Source organism: Hyaena hyaena, unplaced genomic scaffold (genome assembly GCF_003009895.1).
Source record: "Hyaena hyaena isolate Hyena2069 unplaced genomic scaffold, ASM300989v1 scaffold_491, whole genome shotgun sequence".
NCBI classification, from domain to species: domain Eukaryota; kingdom Metazoa; phylum Chordata; class Mammalia; order Carnivora; family Hyaenidae; genus Hyaena; species Hyaena hyaena.
In genome coordinates, this window is record NW_024081114.1 from 103,900 (window position 1) to 128,516 (window position 24,617).

Consider the following 24,617-nt stretch of genomic DNA (forward strand, 5'->3'; position numbering starts at 1 on the left):
AACATGGGGTAGGAAGCATCTTAAAGAGTCTCTGATGCTTAAATTTCCTCCTATAATTGCACCACCCATAACCTACACTTGAACCTTTTCTGTGAAAGGGAACTCATTCCCACAGACAACCTAGTGCACTGTGGGATAGTTCAGATTTATTTTGAGCTGAAAACTGCCTCCTTTGGCATTCTACCAATTGGTTCCTCTCCATGTGCGTATACAGAAACAAGTAGAACCCTTTCCTAGAAAAATGGCTTTCAGCTATCTGGAAGGTATACCGCACCCTGATATGGACAGCAGCCCCTAAGTCCCCTCCCCACTAGGCTAAGCCTTTCACACAGTCATGGTTACTATTCTCCAAAGACACTTCAGGTAATTTATGACTCTTAAGTATCTTGTCTGGAACTGAATCTGGTATTCAGGATGGTCTGAAAGGGGGAGAATGAACTGGGACATTCATCTCTCTTGTTCTAGACGCTATGCCTCTATTAGTACAGCTGACACCGAGCTGCTTTGGTGGTTATATCTCAATAGCAGCACTTCCTCTATAATCTCAGCTGTGAGCACCTAACTTTCTGATTACCACCTCCTTTTTGGACATCTCATTTTACCTTTACCGATGTCAATAATTCTTAAGCCACATGAGGACTTACCATCCCTTGTTCTTGTCACTGTCCCCTATCTGCCCCCGCCATGTCCTCATGTCCCTTCTTAGTCAGCATAGACCTCAGGACACATCATTATAATAATCCCCTTAAATACACCACAGTTCTCTTTTTCTGTCTTGCCTATCAAAATCCCAAGTCTGATTAAAGCCTACTTTCTGCCTCTTCCTGTCCTGCATCCAGACAGTTGAAACTGGCCAGAGAAGAAACACAGTAATAGGTTAAATTCATGACTGGTGATCTGCAGGGGCCAGCAAGCATCCTCACATGCCCTAGTTTGGACATTTCAGGTTATACCTCCTTTAGCTTTAAACCTTCACCACCTCTGTTCCATCCTCACTCTGTGGACGACCTTGCCTTCAGTAAGTAGGCCTTCCCATCCCTCAAATCCACCCACCTTCCCGCCTCTATGCTCAGCGGTCTGTCTTCTCTCTGTCCCTGTGGATGGGCCTCTGTGCAGCCATCGAAGGCTAAGCCCTCCAGGTGTGCACCAGACCCTTGCCCTCTTGCTTACTCGGGAACTTTGGCCCCCCGACCCCACACTCCGTTACTAATTTCCTCTTTTCTATAGGATCATTCCCATCCCATCCATTATTTTATTTCATCTTAAAAAACAAAAAACCACAACAACAATAAAATGCTTGCTTCTTATCCCTAGATAGGGAAACCACATGAGGAGACTTCAAAGCTCAGGAACCTACTCAATGATGTCACAGATCTAGAAGTGATGGGTCCAATCCAGTTTTCCTGCCCCCAAAGCTGCAGAAGCCAGAGCAGCTATCTTCCGCAACTGACAGCTTTGCTCTGAGTGGCTGAGCACAGGCAACGGAGTCCTTGGCCCCAGATGACCAGTCTAGCTCTGCTGTGACCTGGGCACTCCTGGGACAGCAACAAAGGCTAGAGGTTCTCAACTGACTGGGGCACCTGCTAGGTCTGCAGAGGTCTGCTCAGCTGCTGAAACTATCTTGACTGACTTGCCCATCAGACTAAATGTGGGTAGGTGGAGAGGGTGTTTCCAGAACTCCATCCCAGGACCATGCCAGCCACAGCACGGTGTTTGGGGGGCCGTGATGGCAGACAGATGCGGCAGGTGAGGGGGGCTGAAGCCACCAGTATCACACACACTAGTGCACAGATGACACCTCATAAATCCTGCAGGCCCACAGCCTGTGTGGTGGCTCATTAACGCTGCCCAGTCTTCATGTACAGGTAGAAAATGACGGCTGATGTGGCAAGCTGCCTTCCCAAGCCAGTCTGTCAGAAGGGCACACTTCTTCTCTCCACTGCTCACTACATCCCCGTTCATGCCAAGAGCTCAGAACAGCTCAGCCAAGGGGGTTTTCTTCCTGGGACATCGGGCACTTAGCTACCTCCAATCACAGGCCCTCAGTCATCAGCCCTTTTCTCTTTCCTCTCTGTTCTCAAAAAGTCTCCTGCAGAACAAACCCACTGGCTTTGAGTCTTCCAGATACACAGGGTCAAGCTGCAATTTTCAGATCACTCAGAAAAGAATGTGTCTCCTGCATCTTGTCTGCATGTCTGAATAGTCAGGTACAGTGTTGGCCTGACTCAGACCATCTCCCAAGAGTCCTCTTTCAAAAGGAACAGGATGACCCACTTACTTGTCTGTTACAGCCTGCATGAACTCATCCAGCAGGTCGTCGTACGCCTTCCCTCGCACGCGTTGGTGTTTCAGCCCAATGTACAGAGGGTCTCTGAGCAGCTCCTGGAACAGACAGCATCCGTTTGTTCAACTGTCCTGGTTTAGTGGGAAGGACCAGAGAGAAGGAGAGGAGGGAGCTGAGCGCTAGCTGTCCAACCCGCCTCACCAAGTGTCATCTCTAGAAAGGTCTGGAGGCTAAGCCAGTGACTGAGGTGGGAACCCTAGGTGGTTCCAATGTTAGGAGACAAGGATGCTTTGACACAGACAATCCTCTCTCAGATGTGGCAGTCTTCCAACCCTTGGCTGCAGGTGCTCTGGGTTTGTTTGTTTGTTTGTTTATTTAAAGAATGTTTATTTTGAGAGAGAGGGAGAAGATGAATGGGGGAGGGTCAGGGAGAGAGGGAGAGAGAAAGAATCCCAAACAGGCTCTGTGCTGTAAGTGCAGAGCTGGACGTGGGGCTCAAACTAATGAACCATTAGATCACAACCTGAGCTGAAATCAAGAGTCAGACGCTTAACCAACTAAACCACCCAGGCCCCCTGCTCTGGGTTTATTTCAAGGTTCCCCAACAGTGGCATTATTGACACTTCAGCTTGGAATTCTTTGATAAGAGGGCTAACATGCACATTGTAGAATGTTTAGCAGCATCTCTGGCCTCTATCCATTAGAAGTCAGTAGCACCCCCAGTCATGACAATAAAAAATGTCTCTAAACACTGCCAAATGTCTATTTGGAGCTCTATACAACTTCTGGATTGAGGTATTTCGTCTTGTTAGAAAACATTTTATTCATTCAAAGAGATCTCACTGAATACCTACTATGTGGCTGGCACTGTGCTAGTCCCTGATAAGGATAGAATGATACAACCACACATTTCAGCTCAAGAAAGATGCCCCCCTGAATACCCGCCTGTGTTAGGGGATCCCCCACTCCACTTCCTGCAGCTCTGTCACACACTCTGGTTATTTTCTGTGTCTGCCACCTGCCAACTTCCCACCTCTTCTCTACCCCCTCACACACACCCCCTACATAATCAGCTGCACGTTTACCGATGGTCTGTTACTGCTGACCTTGGGCCCTGCTGGGGTCCATAAGTGAGTAATGAGTGGTTGTTGCCTTCAAAGCACTCACCTTCTACTGTAGGGGGCTCATGAGTAAGCAAACTCTACTACAGTGAAGAGCGACACTATTCTGGCACAAAGACTGGCACATGGAAGCACAGAGAAGGAATAAAGTAATTCCCGCTGGGGGATGGGTGGTGATGGTCATGGGGCAATTAAAAGAAGTCAGGCATTAAAAGAAGCAGAAGGGTGCCTGGGTGGCTCAGTGGGTTGAGCCTCTGACTTTGGCTCAGGTCATGATCTTATGGTTTGTGGGTTTGAGCCCCACATGTGGCTTGCTGCAGTCAGTTCAGGGCCTGCTTCATATCCTCCGTCCTCTCTCTCTCTGCCCCTCTCCCACTCGCATGCTTGTGGGTGCGCTCTCTCTCTCAAAAAAAAAAAAAAAAAAAAAAAAAGATGGGTGGATTTGAACAAGTTGGCTGGGCCAGTACAGGGAAAGGCTGGGGGCTGGAGGCAGAAGGAGGGAAAAAGTATCTGATGTAATTAGGAAACAGGAAGTGATTCTGCATGTGAGGGTCTCCAGGAGCTTTGTGTATCACCAAAACTATGAGCTCCTTGACAATAAGCATTATGTTACGCTCATCTCTGCACTGCAGGATGCAGAGGTAAGGACCCCACAGCCCTGCCCTTGGGAGGTGGGAGGTAGCTTCAAGTCTGATCCCCATCACAGACTAGCTGTGACCTCAGGCAAGTCACAGGATCCCTCAGACCTGTCTTCCCATTTGTCAAAGAGGATGAGGTGCCAGCTGCAAAGGGTGCTTGTGATGATTAAAAGAAATAACGTCTGTGAGAGAGCTTTGTGAATTTTAACATACGCCATAAAGTGATGGCAGCAGCTTTAACTTTCATGACACATTCTATGTGCCACATACTACTGAACAAAGGAACATCCTAAGTATGTGATTCTCCCCTTAGAGGGGGACAGCCATGGAGGTGTGTGGCTTGGAACTCCCTTAAGAGAATCTGCTGAGGGAGAGGAGTTGAGCAGACAGCCTTCAGCTGCCATGCCTCCTCTGGGCTGCTCCCAGCCATGGCCATGCATGGCAGATGCCCGGTCAATTCTCTGTGCAGGCACCCTGGGATCGGGCTTTCCATCAACCTGCCTGAGGATTTCCCAGGACCACACAGAAGGCTGAGCTCTTAATTAATTAAGAGAGACAGAGTGCAACTGGAGGAGGGGCAGAGAGAGAGGGAAACACAGAATCCCAAAGCAGGCTCCAGGCTCCAAGCTGTCAGCACAGGCCTGACGTGGGGCTTGAACCCACAAATTGTGAGATCATGACCTAAGCCAAAGTCAGACACTTAAGTGACTGAGCCAACCAGGTGCCCCCAGGCTGGGCTCTTCTGACTGAGGTCTCCCTCTCCTTCCTCCTCTCCTTTCATGGGGGCCAGAACTGGACTGTAGCCTGAAGGCCCCACCCACTTGCCAAATACTCCTGCTCCCCCCTTTATTCTTCCTGGGTGTCTCCCAACAAACCTCTCACACCTCTGTTTCCTGGCGGACCCATGCAGACACAAAGGTAGATGTTATTACATCCCCCATTAGGCAAATGAGCAAACAGGACACAGAGAAGTTAAATAAGCTGCCCAGATCTCGGGCTAGTAAGCAGAAGAGTCAGGACTCAAACAGGTTGCCTGGCCCCAGAGCCCACGGCCTTCCCCATAGAGCCATACAGCTTGGGTGGCTTTTATGCACATCCACCAGAATGGACTTATTCTTTGTAAAAGACACTGTTCTAGATCCATACTATCTCGATGGTGCTACAGAGGTGGTTATGCAAACTGTAGGGGACAGAAAAGACGAGGCATATCTACCTTCCTAAACTCTCATCCCCAATCCCGAGCGCACACAATCTGAGGTAGGTGTAGAGCTCTCTGCAAGGCACCATGGTCTACATTTAGCAAAATGGTCAATGCTACCCTTCACTTCTCACTCTCTTCACCCCAGATTATACCTCTCTAACACAGTTTAGGATTCTGCCCTGGCAGGCATGTGTGTTTTTGAGACAAAAGGATCATGGTGGCATTTAGGTGCCCACCCTTCACATGCCACCTTTAAGGTGACCCTTGACAAGTCACTCGGGCAGCAAACATGCAGCCAAGGGCACACCATCAGGTAAATGCTGTGATGAATTGATGGAAGGCTAGACAGTCATTAAAATTAGTGGTTTTTAAGACTGTGCAGCCACCTGGACAAATGTGATAATTTAAAGTGAAAAGGGAAGGATACAAATGGCACAGATATAATTTCAGCTCTCTCTCTCTCTCTCTCTGTCTCTCTCTGTCTCTCTGTCTCTCTGTCTCTGTCTCTGTCTCTCTCTCTCTCTCACACACACACACACACACACACACACACACACACACACACACACACACACAAAACCAGGAAGGACAGACACAGATAGAAACAGTGTAGCTCTCGGCAGCTACAGAAAAGACACATATTTTTAGTTCTTATAGAGACTTAAAGGGTCCAGCAGAGATATAATTTGTAAAGTTGCCAAAGTGACAGATTTGAATCACTGGTACAATCAGGCAGTGAGAAGCAAGCTTCTCAGTGGTGTGTGTGAGGTTTGTGGGGCAAGCCAAATTCTCCAGTGGTACTGAAGTATTTGAGGATTTTCCAAAACTTTCTCAGTATATCTGTGTTAAGAATCAAAGGTCAACAGAGGAGAGAGAGGCAAGATGGCTGAGAAGTAGGGAGCTCCGTACATTTCACTTGCCCCCATCTCTTGAACGGAGAAGGCCTGAAGCCATAGGAACCCTTAGAGAATCCAGGAGTGTGGGAGGAAAAGGAGACGGTCCACTGAGAAAACCTTAGAGCGTGAGTGCGAACTGGGGAAGATAAAAACGGGTCAGATCCAGAGACACGGAGGTAGGGGAGGGAGCCTCCTTTGCGGGGAACCAAGGTGAGTCTAGGGGAAAAAAGAAAGAGGGGTCAAAACTGCTCAAGACACTGTCCCTGTCACTGGAGAAGAGAAAAACCTCAGCTTGGGACACAGAGGGATCCGGTTTCCTGCTGTCCAGCTGACCCTAGGCAGGACGTACTTGTCCCAGGCAACCCTGGGAGAAACTGCTTCTCGCTCGCCAGCTCGACCTGGAGGGGACTCAGCGCCTAAAGCCGCGCCTTTGTGCTTCTGGCTCGGCTAGACCCTGGGGGGAGGTGAGAGGCTTCAAACTGCTGTGAGGGACTCAGGAGATATCAATGGGGTGCGAAGACGAAGATCTGGAAACGAGGCCTGGCTTGGGATATAGAGCATGGCCCACCTTAGCTATACCCCCCAGCACAGGAAGATCAGATCCAAAAGAGTGAGTTACAACACTTGGTTCGAGAAGGGACTGGGGTGCCGCCACTTTTCTCCCACAACCAACAAGGCAGGACTCCCGTGGGACGCACTAGACCAAACCAGGCCCATCCCCACTAGAGAGCTCCCCTCTTTTTTTTTTTTTTTCCTACCAGAGCTGGGGCAAGACCAACATGGATGCACTGCCCTGATTAATTCTGGTCACTGGCTTGTTTAAACAGTCACATTTAATCCATTCTCTAGATGTATATTCTACACCTCCACAGCTACCTTTCTCTCTCTCTCTCTCCCTCTCTCTCTCTCTGGACTAATCAGACTATATAGTTTCTCTGAGTAGCATTATCATCATTTCTTTTTCCTTACTTCTACCATATTTCCCTCTTTCTCTCTCTGAATTAAGCCTCTTAGTCTCTCTGCCTGCTCATTTCATTTCCAATTTTGCTTTTCCCTGCCCTGTCATTTCTCTCTTTGTATAGGCTCTTCCATTAGCACTGCATACAACTGGTTCTTTTTTTTTTTTTTTTTAAATATTTTTTATTTATTTCTAGGAGAGAGAGAGAGAGACAGACAGCGTGAGCAGGGGAGGGTCAGAGAGAGAGGGAGACACAGACTCTGAAATAGGCTCCAGGCTCCGAGCTGGCAGTCAGCACAGAGCCCGATGCGGGGCTCGAACCCACGAACCGCGAGATCATGACCTAAGCGAAAGTCGGACGCTTAACCGACTAAGCCACCCAGGCGCCCCAACAACTGGTTCTTTAATTGTAGCTGGGAATTATGGTTCTATGCTTTAGACTGTCCTTTGTCTACTGGGTTTTTTCTTTTTTTTTTTTAATGTATTATTATTTTTATTAATTGTCTTCCCTCCTTCCTCTTTTTTTGTGTCCATTCCTTTTTCTTTTTCCCTTTCTGTTTGTGTGTTTTTTGGATTTGTCTGTGCGTTTGTGTGCCTTTGTTCCCTGTGTGTTGGTCTGTTTTCTTTTGCAGGGCTACCTCAAGGAACAAGCCAAAATACACATGGTGGAGAGTCCCAAATACCACTATGAGTAGGGAAATAAAATAACCAAGGTCTCAACAAGAGACACCAAAAGACACCATTCAAAAAACCCTTCCGGAATGGACAGGCCCTGGACAGTCAAAGAGCCTTCTTTGGTACAGCAGCACTCGCAGGTGCAGAGTGCACTTTAGCTCTTTTAAAACTAACAAGAGATAGAAAACTAACCAAAATGACGAAACAGAAGAACGCTCCTCCAAAGAAATTCCAGGAAGAAATGACAGCTAAAGAACTGCTCAAAACAGATATAAGCAGCATAACTGAACAATAATTTAGAACAATAGTCATAAAATTAATCACTGGGCTTGAAAAAAGCATGGAAGACATCAGAGAAACTATTGCTACAAAGACTATGGAGCCTAAAAATAGTTGTGATAAATGAAAAAAATGCTAAAAATGAGATGCATAATAAAATGGAGGCGCCTAATACACGGATTGAAGAGGAAGAAAGGAGAATAAGTGATTTAGAAGACACAATTATAGAAAAAGGGGAAGCCAAGAAAAAGAGAGATAAACTGATCCAGGAACATGAAAGGATAGCTCGAGAGCTCAGATATACAATCAAACGAAATAATATCCGTATCATAGGAATTCCAGAAGAGGAAGAGAGAGGGAAAGGCGCTAAATGAGTCCTGGAACAAATTATAGCAGAGAACTTCCCCAATCTGGCGAAGAAAACAGACGCTGAAATCCAAGAGGAACAGAGAACTCCCCTCAGACAGAACTTGAATTGATCTCCTACGTGACATATCATAGTGAAACTGGCAAAATATAAGGACAAAGAGAAAGCAGTTAGGGATTAAAGGGCACTAACATACAGAGGGAAACCTATCAGAGTGGTGACAGACCTATCTACTGAAATGTGGCAGGCCAGAAAGGAATGGCAGGAAATCTTCAATGTGATGAACAGAAAAAATATGCAGCCAAGAATCCTCTATCCAGCAAGGCTGTCATTCAGAATAGAAGGAGAGATAAAAGTCTTCCCAAAGAAATAAAAATGGAAAGAATTTGTCACCACTAAACCAGCTCTACAAGAAATACTGAGGGGGACTCTATGAGGGAAGTGTTGCAAGGAGCACAGGATACAAGAGACACCACCACAAGCATGAATCCCACAAAGGACACAATGATTCTAAACCCATATTTTTCAATAATAACACTGAATGTAAATGGAATAAATGCCCCAATCAAAAGACATAGGGTAGCAGAATGGATAAAAAAACCAAAATCCATCTATTTGCTGTCTACAAGAAACACATTTTAGACCTGAGGACACCTTCAGATTGAAAGTAAGGGGATGGAGAAATATATGTCATGCTACTGGAAGTCAAAGAAAGATGGAGTAGCTATACTTATATCAAAAAACTGGACTTTAAAGTAAAGACAGGAATAAGGCATGAAGAAGGGCATTATATAATATTACAGGGTCTATCCATCAGGAAGAGCTAACAATTATAAATGTCTATGCACCAAACATGGGGCAACTAAATACATAAAACAATCACACACAGAAACAATCTTATGGATAAAAATGTGCTAATAGCAGAGGACTTTAATACTCCACTTAAAGCAATAGATAGATCAACTAGAAAGAAAATCACTAAAGAAAAAAAGGACTTGAATGACACATAAAACCAGATGGATTTGACAGATATATTTAGAACTCTACATCCTGAGGCCATGGAATTAACTTTCTTCTCAAGTGCACATGGCACATTCTCTAAAACAGGTCACATACTGGACATAAAGCAGCTCAATAAATATAAAAGAACTGAGATCATACCATGCACATTTTCAGATCACAATGCTATGAAACTTGAAATCAATCACAGGAAGAAGTCTGGAAAACCTCCAAAAACATGGAGGTCAAAGAACAACCTACTAAAGAATGAATGGGTCAATCAGGCAATTAGAGAAGAAATTAAAAAATATACGGAAACAAATGAAAAAGAAAATACAACCCAAACTCTATGGGATGCAGCAAAGGCTGTTCTAAGAAGAAAGTACATTGCACTCCAGGCCTATTTCAAGAAATTAGAAAAAGCACAGCTACAAAATCTAACAGTGCACCTAAAGGAACTAGAGGGAGAGCAACAAGAGCACTCCAAACCCAGTAGGAGAAGAGAAATAATAAAAATCAGGGCAGAAATAAACAATATAGAAACCTAAAAAACAGTTGAACAGATCAATGAAACCAAGAGTTGATTTTTTGAAAAAATAAACAAAATTGACAAACCTCTAGCCACTTCTCAAAAAGAAAAGAGAGAGCACTCAGATAGACAAAATCATGAATGAAAATGGACTGATTACAAGCAACCCCTCAGAAATACAGGCAATTATCAGGGAATACTATGAAAAATTATATGCCAACAAATTGGACAACTTAGAAGAAATGGAAAAATTCCTCAACACACACTCACTACCAAAATTCACATGAGAAGAGATAGAAAATCTGAACAAACCCTATAGTAGTGAAGAAAGTAAATTAGTTATCAAAAATCTCCCAACAAGGGGCGCCTGGGTGGCTTAGTCGGTTAAGCGTCCGACTTTCACTTAGGTCCTGATCTCGCGGTTCGTGGGTTCGAGCCCCACGTCGGGCTCTGTGCTGACTGCCAGCTCAGAGCCTGGAGCCTATTTCAGAGTCTATGTCTCCCTTTCTCTCGGACCCTCCCCTGCTCACGCTGTCTCTCTCTCTCTCCTAGAAATAAATAAAAATATTAAAAAAAAAATCTCCCAACAAATAAGAGCCCTGGGCCAGATGGCTTCCCTGGGAGAATTCTACCAGACATTTAAAACAGAATTAATACCTATTCTTCTCAAGCTATTCCAAAAAACAGAAATCGAAGGAAAACTTCCGGACTCATTTTATGAAGCCAGCAATATCCTTGATGAATATAGATGCAAAAATCCTCAACAAGATACTTGCAAATCAAACCCAACAGCACATAACAAAGAATTATCCACCAAGATCAAGTGGGATTCATTCCCGGGTTACAGGGTTGGTTCAATATTTGCAAATCAATGCGATACATCACATCGACAAAAGAAAAGATAAAAACCATATGATCCTCTTGTCAATAGATGCAGAAAGAGCGTTTGATAAGATACAGCATCCCTTCTTAATAAAGATCCTCAAGAAAGTCGGGATAGAAAGAACTTACTTAAACATCATAAAAGCCATCTATGACAAGCCCTCAGCTAACATCATCCTCAATGGGGAAAAACTGAGAGCTTTCCCCCTGAGATCAGGAATCATCAGGGATGTCCATTCTCACCACTGCTGTTTAACATAATGCTGGAAGTCCTAGCATCAGCCATCAGACAACAAACGGAAATCAAAGGCATCAGAATTGGCAAAGAGGAAGTCAAACTTTCACTTTTCACAGACAACATGATACTCTACATAGAAAACCTGACAGACTCCACCAGAAGCCTACTAGAACTGACTGATCCATGAATTCAGCAAAGTTGTAGGATACAAAATCAACGTAGAGGAATTGGTTGCAGTTTTATACACCAACAATGAAGCAACAGAAAGAGAAATCAACCTGATCCCATTCACAATTGCACAAAAAACCATAAAATACCTAAGAATAAACCTAACCAAGGATATAAGAGATCTGTATGATGAAAACTATAGAAAACTTATGAAGGGAATTGAAGACACAAGAAATGGAAAAACATTCCATGCTCATGGATTGGAAGAATAATTATAGTTAAAATGTCACTACTACCCAAAGCAATCTACATATTCAATGCAATCCTAATCAAAATTGCACCAGCATTCTTCTCAAACTAGAAGTATCCTAAGGTTTGTATGGAACCACAAAAGACCCCGAATAGCCAAAGTAATATTGAAGAAGAAAACCAAAACGGGAGGTATCACCATCCCAGACTTTAGCCTCTACTACAAAGCTGTCATCATCAAGACAGTATGGTATTGGCACAAAAACAGACACATAGACCAATGGAATAGAATAGGGAACTCAGATTTGACCCAAAAGTTACAGTCAACTAATCTTTGACAAAGCAGGAAAGAGTATCCAATGGAAAAAAGACAGCCTCTTTAACAAAGATGGTGCTGGGAGAACTGGACAGCAACATGCAGAAGCATGAAACTAGATCATTTTCTCACACCATACACAAAAATAAACTCAAAATGGATAAGGACCTGAACGTGAGACAGAAAACCATCAAAATCCTAGAGGAGAAAGCAGGAAACAACCTCCTTGACCTCCACCGCAGCAATTTCTTACTTGACACATCCCCAAAGGCAAGGGAATCAAGAGCAAAAATTAACTATTGGGACCTTATCAAGATAAAAAGCATCTGTACGGCAAAAGAAACAATCAGTAAAACTAATAGGCAACCAATGGAATGGGAAAAGATAGCTGCAAATGACGTATCAGATAAAGGGCTAGTATGCAAAATCTATAAGGAATTCTCCAAACACCACACCCGAAAAACAAGTAATCCAGTGAAGAAATGGGCAGAAGATATGAACAGACACTTCTCCAAAGAGGACATCCAGATGGCCAACAGACACATGAAACGATGCTCAACATCGCTCATCGTCAGGGAAATACAAATCAAAACCACACTGAGATACCACTTCACGCCAGTCAGAATGGCTAAAATGAACAAATCAGGAGACTCTAGATGCTGGTGAGGATGTGGAGAAACGGAAACCCTCCTACATTGTTGGTGAGAATGTAAACTGCTACAGCCCCTCTGGAAAACAGTGTGGAGGTTCCTCAAAAAATTAACAATAGAACTCCGCTAGGACCCAGAAATAGCACTGCTAGGAATTTACCCAAGGGATACAGGAGTGCTAAGGCATAGGGGCACATGAACCCCAATGTTCACAGCGGCACTCTCAACAATAGCCAAAACATGGAAGGATCCTAAGTGTCCATCAACGGACGAATGCATCAAGAAGTTGTGGTTTATCTATACAATGGACTACTACATGGCAATGAGAAAGAATGATATCTGGCCACATATGGCCACATGGATGGACCTTGAGGGTGTTATGCTGAGTGAAATAAGTCAGGCAGAGAAAGACAGATACCATATGTTTGCACCTATAGGTGGATTAGGAGGAACTTAACGGAGGACCATGGGGGAGAAGAAGGAAGGAAATAGTGGGGGAGAGGGAGGGAGGCAAATCATGAGAGACTCTTCAATGCTGAGAACAAACTGAGGGCTAATGGGGGTGGGGGGAAGGGAAAGGGGTAATGGGCATGGAGGAGGGCACTTGTTGGGATGATCACTGGGTGTTATATGGAAACCAACTTGACAATAAACTATTAAAATATAAAAGAATAAAGGTTAACCACAATGAGGTACTACTGAGACATAAGAGTAACTAGGAAAGCTTTAAAAGTCTTTATATGTTGCTTTTATATTAAATCGATTTATGCCTGAAATACTTCAAAACCTAGGATACAAATAAATTGGAAAGTTTTTATATGGAGATAATACTGAAATATAAATACTGAAAATATTTATATAGAACTTTCAAGTATTTAGTTCTCAATTAAAAGAAATTCGATACTTGTGTCTTACCTATTCTCATTCCCATTTTATAGATGAGGAAGGTGGATCTTTTACGGAAATCGCCCAAGCTCACACAGCCAGAAAGTAGCTAAGCCTTGCTTTGACTGGACCTCATGACAGTGCCCTTTCTCCCCAATATTCCAGGTTGTAGGGAAGAGCTGACCTGGGGGTGGCTCATCCCCCTCTGCCTGGTCCCCTGGAGGATTCAGCAGTGGCTGGGAAGGTCCATACTATCATCTTGCAGGTGAGGCTGGGGAGCAGCGATGGGAGTCCCCATCACCAATCTGCTGGGTCTCCTTTGGCAGGAGGGGAAACAGCTTCCCCAAAACAGCAGAGAGGGGAGCACGCACGCTGTCCTGGCACGGCATGAGACAGGAAGTCCATACTTTGCCCTTTAGAAGGGCTGCCAGCAGGTATGGGGCTGGTAACTGACCTGGGTCCTCTCCTTGCACCTCTCCTCTATCCTGCACATCCTTATGTACATGTTTAGAAGTTTTCAGTAGGTAGTACTGCCAGGAAAAATACAGAATGCCTGCTTAAACTTGAATTTCAGATAGGCAATAATTTTTTTTTAGCCTAAATATATCCCAAGTGTTGCATGGAACATACATGGAAATATAGGCCAAAATATGATTAGTTATTTATCTGAAATTTAAATTGAACTAGCATCCTATATTTTTCTTTGCTAAATCTGGTAGCTCTAGCAAGAGAGGCAGAAGGGATCTTAAAGCTGGGAGGCAATGTGCTACAGAGCGAAGTGCACTGCCGGGCCGGGTGGGACTGGTCGGGGTGTTCCCTCTGAACGCCCTCAGTATGGTCTGACTTCGCAATTGGACTGACCAGGGTTCGAATTTAGGCTCTGTCACTTAGGTCTGTGACTTTGGGTTTTTCTTGGAGACAAAATGTCATGAAGATAAAATGGGTTTCCTTCTCTTCACTTGCCAGATCTCGGAGCACTGGATTTAAGCTGGAAAGGGAGATGAACTTTCTGGCCCAGGTAACTCTTTATCCTATGTAGCAACAGGCACAGTAAGAGGTTACTCAGAGAGGATCTGGGGAGGTCATGGGGTTGGGTTCACGCCGTGGACACCGCACACTTCCCCCACTCAGGATGACAGTTATGCCTACCATGCATGTCTCTGGGAGCTCAGTCAGGCCCACGGGTAAGCTAGAGATCCCAGGATGGGCACCTTCAGGGTCACATGCACACAGAGAGCTAGTGCCTCTGACAGCACCACATGGCAAACTCTGGCTGTTTGTCAGCCGCAGCAATGACGCTCTCATGAAGCAGAAGCAGGCCTTCAACACCCAGCTCCCTTGGCTAACCCACAGTCCTCAGCAGTCCTGGAATAAGCCCAAGGCTTCTGCCGGACTCTGCGGACAGTCTGTTCCCATGTCTCCCCAGGAGCTATCCCCCTATTAGAATCCATCGAGGTTCAAGACTTCTAAGGCTCAGAGGCCATTTTTTTAATGTTTTTATTTATTTCTGAGAAAAAGACAGTGTGAGCAGGGGAAGATCAGAGAGAGAGAGAGAGGGAGACACAGAATCTGAAGTAGGCTCCAGGCTCTGACCTGGCTGTCAGCACAGAGCCCGACGTGGGGCTCAAAGCCACGAACTGTGAGATCATGACCTGAGCCAAAGACAGATGCTTAACCGACTGAGCCACCCAGGCGCCCCTCACAGGCCGTTTTAAAGCCAAGTCCCTGGGTTGCCCTGCAGGCTCCAAGCTGTCCGCACATAGCTCAATGTGGGGCTCAAACCCACAAACCATGGGATCGTGACCTGAGCCGAGGTCAGACACTTAACTGACTAAGCCACCCAGGCGCCCCTCTCTTGTGATTTTCTTAATATTCTTTTCTTTTCTCTAGCTTACTTCATTGTAAGGATACAGTATATAATACATACAACATATAAAGTATGTGTTAATCGACTATTTATGTTATTGGTAAGGCTTCCAGTCAATAGTAGGCTGTTAGTTCAGTTTTGGGGGACTCAAAAGTTATATATGGATTTTCAACTGCAGGGGGGTTGGCACCCCTCACTCCTGAGTTGTTTAAGGGTCAACTGTTGGTCAACTGTTCAAAGGTCAACTGCTCAAGGGTGAACTGCCCCTTCTAATGTGGACAGTATATGATGTATGACACGGTCTGGCTTTGCATGTGGATGAAACAAACTATACAAACTAATCCACACACAGCCGTGACGGAGGCCTAGAGCAGGTGGGCCTATCTGGGAGGGGCACCCTGGCTTTGTCCCTTTAGAAGTTAAGCACGGGCTGTCCCCTCTTCATGGGATCACTGCCCCACATATTTATCTTTCCAAACCTCCTTGGGAGCAGCAGGTAAAAGTGACCTCAGTTTCAGGGCTGTAGGCAGCAGATGTTTTCCTTCAACAGGAAACGCAGAGGGGTGTGTTCTTTGACTCTGATTAAAGCTCTTGTTGCCTCAGGGGTTTTCACAGAGATGCACACACAGACCATGTCGTTATCCTGACCCTACAGCCCCCCACAACAGCACCCTCCCTGCACTGACATGTGAGATGAAAGGTATAAAGTTAAGCCTCTCTGTCCTATTGCTCTGGCTTGCTCTGGGGGGAGATGTGCTCCAGGACTTATGGGCCTGAGGTGGTAATCTTGCAATTTTTTTTTTTAAGAACTATAGCATGGGGCATCACATAGTGAATGCATCTGGAAAAAGTGAAACCACCATCTTCCTGATATTGGCTGCTTTGTAACTTTGGGTTTTTGGGTCTTGAATTTTGTGAGGAGGGTCTGGTGGGGTCTCGCCTTTCTCTAGAGCAGAAGGACCTGCAGATAGCATTGGCACTCCTGGGCCTGAGGCTCAGTGTCCAAGGGACCCCGACTGCATGAAACACCTGCTTTCCCAGTCTTCATTATAGTCTATAACATGAATGCCCGACCTCTTGAAAAAGCATGCCACAGTGGACAAGTCAACTCTGGAGTCCGAGAGACCCAGGTTCAAATCCTGAGACTTAGTGCTGTGGGACCTGAGGTAAGTAGTTAACACGTTTCAGTCTCTGTTTCCTCATCTATAAAATGGGAGAGGACAGTATCTCATATAGCTGCTGTCAGAATTAAATGAGATTAAAATCCATGAGATGTACTAAAATCTATAAAGGCTATGAAAAATCTAGAAAAGTCCAGCACACTGCAGGTGCTGCTTTCTCTCACCTCATGCTGTGGGGGCAGTGCCTCCTCTCACCTTGTGTTTCCCCCTCTCAGCGGGAACACTCTGGCCCCTCCTGATTGGGGGGAGCTGGGGGGGCATATCCAGGGGAAGCTCTCTCCCTTCCACACTCAGAGGGAGAAGTGATTCAGATCCTAATGCCTCAGGGGGAGAAACAGACTCTTGGTGGAGATGTAACACATTAGCCATTAAAATGATCAATTAGGTGACAATATTGAAACACTGACAACTAGAATATTCCACCCACGCCTGGCTCTCATTTATCTCCCTCATGCCTAGCCAGTGCCTGACACCAATTAAACATTCAAAAAAACTCTTGCTAAGTAAGTAGAGAGAAAGTATTCATGAAATGCCATTCACTGAAAAACTCAGAACGAAATTACAGGCACATTATGTTTATGCATAGACAGATACTGGAAAGGAACACAGATATAGCGTTGTGGGAGAAATGCCATTTCTCTTTTAAGATTTTGAATAATGTGTTACAGTGACCTTAGTGATAAGAATTCTAAAAATCAAGAAATGACCTTTGCTTACAAAGCAGCAGGAAGCCAGGCAGGCAGCTGGGGTGTGGGAAGAGGAGGGCAGACATAGATTAGGATGCCCGCCCTGTCACTCCCAGCAGATCTTCATGGGCAAATTTATTTCTCTGGATTGTCAAGCTTAAACAGGGTGGTCTGGGAAAAGCTGCCTGGACATGATTTACTCATAGTTTCCTGCCATCTCTTCTGGTGGGTTTATTACAAGTTGGGGCTCTAGATTTTAGCACATCGTTGCAGGGTGTTGGACCTTCAATGACACAGGACCTTACGCACATGCCAGAGGCAGCTGACACCCTTCCAGGGGATACAGCAGCCTTAGAATCAGATTCAGTGTTGCTTGGAGCAGGCTCTTAGGAGAGAGTGAGTAAAGGTCTCAATTAAATCCAGTTGGAGGGGCGCCTGGATGGTTCAGTCTGTTAAGCATCCTACTTCGGCACAGGTCATGATCTTGTGGTCCAGGAGTTCGAGCACCAAACTGGGCCCTGTGCTGACAGCTTAGAGCCTGGAGCCTGCTTCTGATTCTGTGTCTCCCTCTGTTTCCGTCCCTCCCCCATTCGTGTTCTGTCTGTCTCTCTCTCAAAAAGTAAACATTAAAAAAATTTTTTTAATCCAGTTGGAACACAGCAGGAGGCATTGGATGTGAAGAACAACTGAAAGTTTGCTGTACTCATCCATGCCTGCATGATTCCATGCACGTTGAGACCAAAGAACAATTTCAGCAAAACCCAGGGACCTGGTCTAGGAAGGAGAACCACAGCATGGAGCAGACCTTGAAGACTGGTCTTACACCTCCATCTTGCCTCCTAGGCTGGAGGGGAGGCATGTGGAGAAGAGCTTTAGAGGTAGAACACTCGAAAAACCATCTGATCCAGTTTCTCATTGTACTGGAACGGGAGCAGGGACTCACCTGGCTGTCAGTGGTGCCAGAACCAGGGTCCCTGCTTCCCACTTCCCTTGTCCTCCCTCACCTCCCATGATTTCCCAGCTCTTAGCAAGGTCAGCCTGGCTCTGCCCTCCTTTGACTGCATCTGTGGATGAAGCCCAAATAAGCATCATTCCTTACTAGGAGCTATGGGCTCATTCTTGTTTAGAAATAGGGGTAGGAGCACCTGGGTGGCTCAGTCGGTTAAGTGTCCCACTCTTGATGTTGACTCTTCACTGAGTGTAGAGCCTGCTTGAGATTCTCTCTTTCTGCTCTTTCCTCACTCATGCTGTCTCTCAAAATAAATAAGTAAACATTAAAAAAAAAGAGAAAGAAACAGGGATGTATAGTGTCTAGGGAGGAGGAACTCCATGCAAAGAATTGTGTCAAGTATCTTGTGAAGGATCACTGCACAATGCAAATAAGTATAACCTTTTTGACAGTATGAATCAAGAATCTAAAAATCACCACTCCCTTTGCCTTAGTATTTCTGTTTCTAGGAAATTATCCCAAGTACATAATCACATGCGCAAACAAAGACTGATATGCAAAAATGGGCTTAGAATAAAATCTATACATGCACAAAGACTAGAAGCCACCTGAATGCCCATCTGTGGGAGGTTTCCTATGTGAACAGTGACACACCAGGCAGCTTATGGCTAATGACCTGGGAGAAAACGCACAATATATATTAAGTTTTAAAAAGCTGATACAAATGATGTATTTAATATAAAACCCAATTTTGTTTTTATAAATGCTTTGGTGGGGAAAAGCCTGAAAGGAAATACACCAAAACATAAACCATGATTAGTAATGGTTGTGTGACTGATAGTTTATTTTTAGCACTTCTTTAATTTTCTCAAATTTTTTCCAATTTTTAAAAAATATTTGGTTTGGGGAGAACACAAGAAAGGGAGGGGCAGAGAGAAGGGGACAGAGGATCCAAAGTGGGCTCCGCGCTGACAGGCTGAAGCAGTGAGCCTGATGTGGGCTCGAACTCCTGAATTGGGAGATCATGACCTGAGCCTAAGTCAGGCACTCTACTGACCAAGCCACCCAGGTGTCCCGATTTTTTTACAATTTTTAAAAGATGAATTTGCGCTGATTTTAAACTCTGAGATGAAGGTCACTAAGAAGGAATTCTTGGGTACTAGCTCTTTGTCTTCTCTGACACAGAGACCCGGAGCGGAACCTGCAGACACACCCAAACACTGCATCCCAGGGCGGTGCCCATGGACCCTGCCCCTCAAAGACACCCCCCCTCCACCCTACCTGCCACCTTCTGGCCCCAGGCCCAGATGGTGCGTTACCTCATTGTTGGTGCCGACGTCCAGCAGGACGGGGAGGCACTGCTGTGGGCTCACTCCTCCGCACGCCGTGTACAGGGCCAACTTGCCCACGGGGATGCCCATGCCATAGCAGCCCAGATCGCCCAGGCCCAGGATGCGCTCGCCATCAGTCACCACCACGGCCTGGAAACAGAACAATCGGGAAGCGCCTCTCATGACACAGTGCTCATTTTATCAACCCTTACATGTCAGCCTTGTCAGACACCCACCTCCTCTGCTGTGGAACCAAACCACCTGTCTGGGAAAAGGCCAAGGGATTCATTCAGCTTCTGGTAGCCTTCCTTCTTCCTGCGCCCTCCCCTTCCCTGCAGGCTGGTGAGAAACCCCACTGAGCTGACACCTTGCCCTGCTCGAGGTTTTGGGTGAAGGCTGCAGAAAGAGCTGGAGGGAAACCACATCTAGTCACTCTCCCTCAAAGAAACTAAGCAGATCTCAGCTTGGGATCTGGGGGCAGGGATGGAGGGACATAATGAACGGAGACAGTGAAAACCAGGTGTTCATGCCGCTGCCACCAGCCCCAGTAGAGAGGCCAATGAAGTCTCTCTGGACTGCTCCTGGGGTACAATAAACCCAACCTGCACAGGGCAGGGCTGCTGTGACAGCTGCTGGGGTCACTACCCCACACTAAACCAGAAGGATTCTCAACATGTACTGCGATTTCCTGTGTTCTGGCAAATATTCACTGAAGGTATTCTAGGCGCCAGACACGGTGCTGGTTCAGGGCTTCCATACTGTTAACTAACAGATGCCGATGAAGCTGATGGTGACTGAAATTCCTATGATTATGACAGATATTCATTTATCCATTCCTTTAGTACATATTTATGAAGCACCCACTTCTCAGACACTATGCCAGATCGTGGGGGAAGGAGTGTCCGTTTGGTCTCTCGTAATAACAAGAACGTACGGACTCGGGCCTTCAAGAACTCAGGGGCAAAACAAGAGATGAAATACGTCTATGTGTAATTCGCACATCTGGGAGGAAAGTGGGTGCAGCAGAAACAGCACAAGGGTAGCAGAGACAGAGAAGGGAGAGTCACTTTCTGTAGCGGACCCTTGATGGGTGAGGGGACACGCATGTCATGCTTGGGGCAGGAGAAGACTGTCCACAGGCAATGCAGCTGGGAAGGAAGGCGCTTGATACAAGAGGAAATCAGGATCCAGGATAGAGATGGGGAAGGGGCGGACTGTGTGTGGGGAACAAGGAGGGGTGGGTTGTATGAAAGAAGAGAACAGAACACGAGGCAGGAGTCAGGCTGTGAAGGCCACAGAGATCCCCTCAGGGTGTCAATGAAGTTGTCTATAGGTCACCCCAACCTGCTCGCCATCACTGCCTCCCTCTGTCTGGAAATGAATTAAGTTATAGGGCCACTCATCCCTCTTCTGGAGCCTGGTGTAGACCAGGGCTTAGGACCAGCTTTGAACTATGGAGGTACGGGTGGCCCAAGTGTGGTGCTCATGGGCACCACAGGCTCAGTTCACTCCATGTAGCTACAAGACTAAGTCCTGGAGATAAAGTGATGAAGACCCACTCTTGCTCTGAAAGAGTTTATGATCTGGTACCCAACAGGTCCATGGCACCTTATCATTTCTATTCTTTAGCTCTCTAAGTCACACGTGGGCTGGTGCTGCCTTTGGGTAGAAATAGGTGTAGGGATTCCTTTTTTTTTTTAAGAGAGGCAGAGAGAAAATCCCATCCCGCAACCCTGGGATCATAACCTGAGCCAAAATCAAGTCGGAAGTTCAACTGACTGAGCCACCCAGGGGCCCCAGGGGTAGGGATTCTTAAAAATACTCCTCTTCTGAAAAGGGGAGTCATGGGGTGGTGGTACAAGACACCCATGAAGATTATAATATTCCCCCTCAGACTGATCTATTGCCTCTACGGAGAATGTTCTTAACCCATAGGTCACCTGATTCTCCCCACAGTCCTGGCAGGTAGGGGAGTCTCAGACTGTTAGCCCCATTTCACAGGTGAGTAAACAGAGCTCTAAGACCTTCATGTTTGATATGTATTTGTTACATATCAGCCAGATGCCAGGCACTGGACTGGATGTTTGCACATTGGGTATCTTAGGAAGATTAGATGACTTACGCAAGTCACTTGGCTTATGCATGTGGCAGGGCAGGATTCTAATTAGGCTTTGGGTTCCTGGTTCAGAGCTCCTCCTACCACATTTCAGCTGGTAGAAGCACCATTAAAGCATCTGTTTTCTTGGTAAAGTTCTGCCCTGCCTCTTTGCCACCCTCCCCACAGCCTGCCTCTGACCTCCCTCTGGCAGCTCTCCCTGGTGAAGCCCGTACCCTCACGCTGCCTGCGTGCCCATGCTCTGGGCACTTCTCTACCATCTTTCCTAATCCAAGCCTCCTTATCCTGATTCCCACACTCCCAGAATTTCTCTCCATTGAGGGGCAGTGAGTTAAACAGAGGAAGTTAGTGATTACTCCAGGATGTTATCCCTACAACTCTGGGGTCATTCAAGATGGCGATGGGGCTCCTGAAATGTGCAAGGGCACTCCAGTGCATGCCTGCCTCCTCTGAGGGCATGGCTCACCATCTGTTGCCCACTCTCAATCCCACTGTGTGAATGGCTGGGCTACTGTGATGGCTTCAAGCCAGACTCACCCTCCTTCCTTCCAATCTCCCCTGCCAACCAATGCCAGATTCACTGTATCAGAAGCCCTTTTTCACTATGCCATTTCCAGGCTCAAATACCTTTAGTGGCTTCTAGCTTCCAAAGAAGAGAGTCCAAAACCTTTAACTCTTTAACGACCTGGACCCAATATATGTTCTGACGTAGCTCCTGCTATGCATCTGCACACAAGTGCCTACTCCAGCCAGACTGGCCGCCTCACTCCTCCCAGACATGCTATGAACTCACCTATAGTCTCTTCCCTCTTGGCCACTATGTTCCTTCTCTTTTTCCAGCATTCAAACCCTGTCCATGAAAATCTAATATGATTTCTCCTAGTATTTCTTTTTTGTAAATGTTTGTTTATTTTTGAGAGAGAGAGAGAGAGAACGAGAACAGGGGAGGAGCAGAGGGAGAGGGAGACACAGAATCTGAAGCAGGCTCCAGGCTCTGAGCTGTCAGCACAGAGCCCAATGCAGGGCTTGAACTCACAAACCATGAGATTATGACCTAAGCTGAAGTCAGACGTTTAACTGACTGAGCCACCCAGGCGCCCCTCTCCTAGCATTTCTTAAAGCTACTGCACAGCTAGTCTGCTCGTCCTCTTTGTCTGCCTTTCACAAACATTAAGTACCTACTGCTTGCCAAACCCTGAATAGGGTGCCACTTGAACATTTAACACTTAAATGAATGCACATTTTATCTCACCAAACAACATAAAGATTAATGGCACCGGTTTTGGAGTCTGGTAACCAGAATTTAAATCTAGGCTCCTTGATAATGCATCATATGTAATACTGGGTAAACAGATAATTTTTCTGAGTTTTAATTTTCCATAAAATAGGGATAATAATACCTCACTCATCAGATTGTTGTAAAGATGAAATAATATCAGTTTCATTTTAATCAGGTGCATTGGGTAAGTGGTCAATAAATGCTTGCTTCTGTTATGATTACCACAGTGGTTATTATTTGGGGCAAAGATCCCATGTTAGGTTTTGAATTGTTTTATTTCTCTCTAGTTCAGCATTATCACAGAAAGGCCATTCAGTATCTATCTGTTAAAGGAGCGAAAGAAATGGAAACTAAGCAGAGTGGTGGCTAATGGCTAAGAAAGTTGGTCATGCAAAACTTGTGGCTTCTATGGTCATTTTTTAATTTTTTAAAATTCAAATTAACTAACATACAGTGTAGTCTTGGCTTCAGAAGTAGAACCCATTTCCTTCCTACATAGGGCACCAAGTGCTTATCTCAAAAAGTCTCATTATTAATGCCCATGTACAGCTGGCTATCTGTTGGACACTGCCATTTGGATGTCTAATAGTGCTCCCAAATTCCTGAGTCCCTAACCAAATGACTCCACTTTTCCCTTTTACTCTTCTAAACCTTTCACTTCTGCTGTCCTCCTACCCTCTGTTACCTGTATCTCCCAAGTTCAAAGCTGTCCTAACTGCTTAAACTCCTCTCTGTCATTAGTCAGCCACAGCCAATTGGTTACCAAGTTCTGCTGATTTGATCTGCTCCTTGTTTTTCCATTTGTTGCATGATCTTCACTTCCATTGCCACTTGCCTTAGGCCAGCCTGTCCATCTCATCGACCTCTGCAGTGGTCTCCTGACTGGTCTGTCTGCTCTTGGGATTCTCCCCACCCCACTGCAGGTCTCCAAACCATACCCAGGTTTGTCACTTTCTTACCCCAAACATCCAATGGCTCTTGATGCCTATAAAATAAAGCTCAAACATCTTTGACTGACATATAAGACCTTCCATGGTCCAGGTCCAATTTACCCTTTGAATTTCTCCTTTATACAAATAGAATAATTCTAACCTTGTATAAGGTTTGTACTTTCCTGACTACATGCCATTTTACTTCCTCAAACCCTATTATCTCCCTGATCCACATCCTACCATTCTTATGTGCTTTAAGGAGCTGTACATAAGTTACCTTCCTCCATGATGTTCCCCCTTCTAGAAGTCATCACTCCCTTCTCTAGCTTCTCTTCAGGGCAAGTAATGGGTCTTATCTTTGATTCTTCAGCACTGTGCTTGGTGCCTGCAGTGTGATACCAACTGCTTAAACGGTGGCCAATGTGATAGATCTAACAGAGCAAAGGATCTCCATGGGGCTAATTCAGACCTTGTGTATGAATGAATGATTTCAGAGAGGAGATACTGGATCCTATTTTTCATAACATCAATGGAGCTGATGCCAAGGGCCACTAATGCAGTAGAGGTCAAAAGGCTGAGAACAAACCTGAGCAGCACTGTGGGGTTATAGAGTCCAGCAATAACTGTCTGAACTATGGGATCAGTTTCCTTGTTTGGATGGCATTTGCAACTTCTAATTCTTCTGTATTTCAGATGACTAGGGGGAGGCTGGGCCACATTCTTCCTCTGTCCATGTACCTTGGACCTACAGCATTTTCTGACTTGTTCTCCATGTCCCTTAGTGTAGGTGGACCCAATGGGGCCGACCCCAGACTGACCGGAGGGTCATGACTCCTTGCTTGCCTGAGCCCTGGTTTCCCTGGACTAGTAGCTGTGTCATGGGCTGCCCACAGCCCTGTGTATGCATCCCTCTCCTTCTTCCTTCACTCCCATCCTTCCTT

At 45.7% G+C, this 24,617-nt stretch overlaps 1 protein-coding gene across 2 annotated transcripts in view; it reads right to left on the bottom strand.

Annotated features, from left to right (window-relative positions):
* ME3 (malic enzyme 3) overlaps positions 1-24,617 on the bottom strand; it is a 197,096-nt gene that overhangs the window by 46,988 nt on the left and 125,491 nt on the right. For both annotated transcript variants that reach the window (XM_039254349.1, XM_039254348.1), the window contains 2 exons: positions 19,338-19,499; positions 2,279-2,382 (listed from right to left, as the gene is read on the bottom strand). In XM_039254349.1, coding sequence (XP_039110280.1) covers positions 2,279-2,382; positions 19,338-19,499 — 266 coding nt within the window. The remainder of the gene's footprint in view (positions 1-2,278; positions 2,383-19,337; positions 19,500-24,617) is intronic.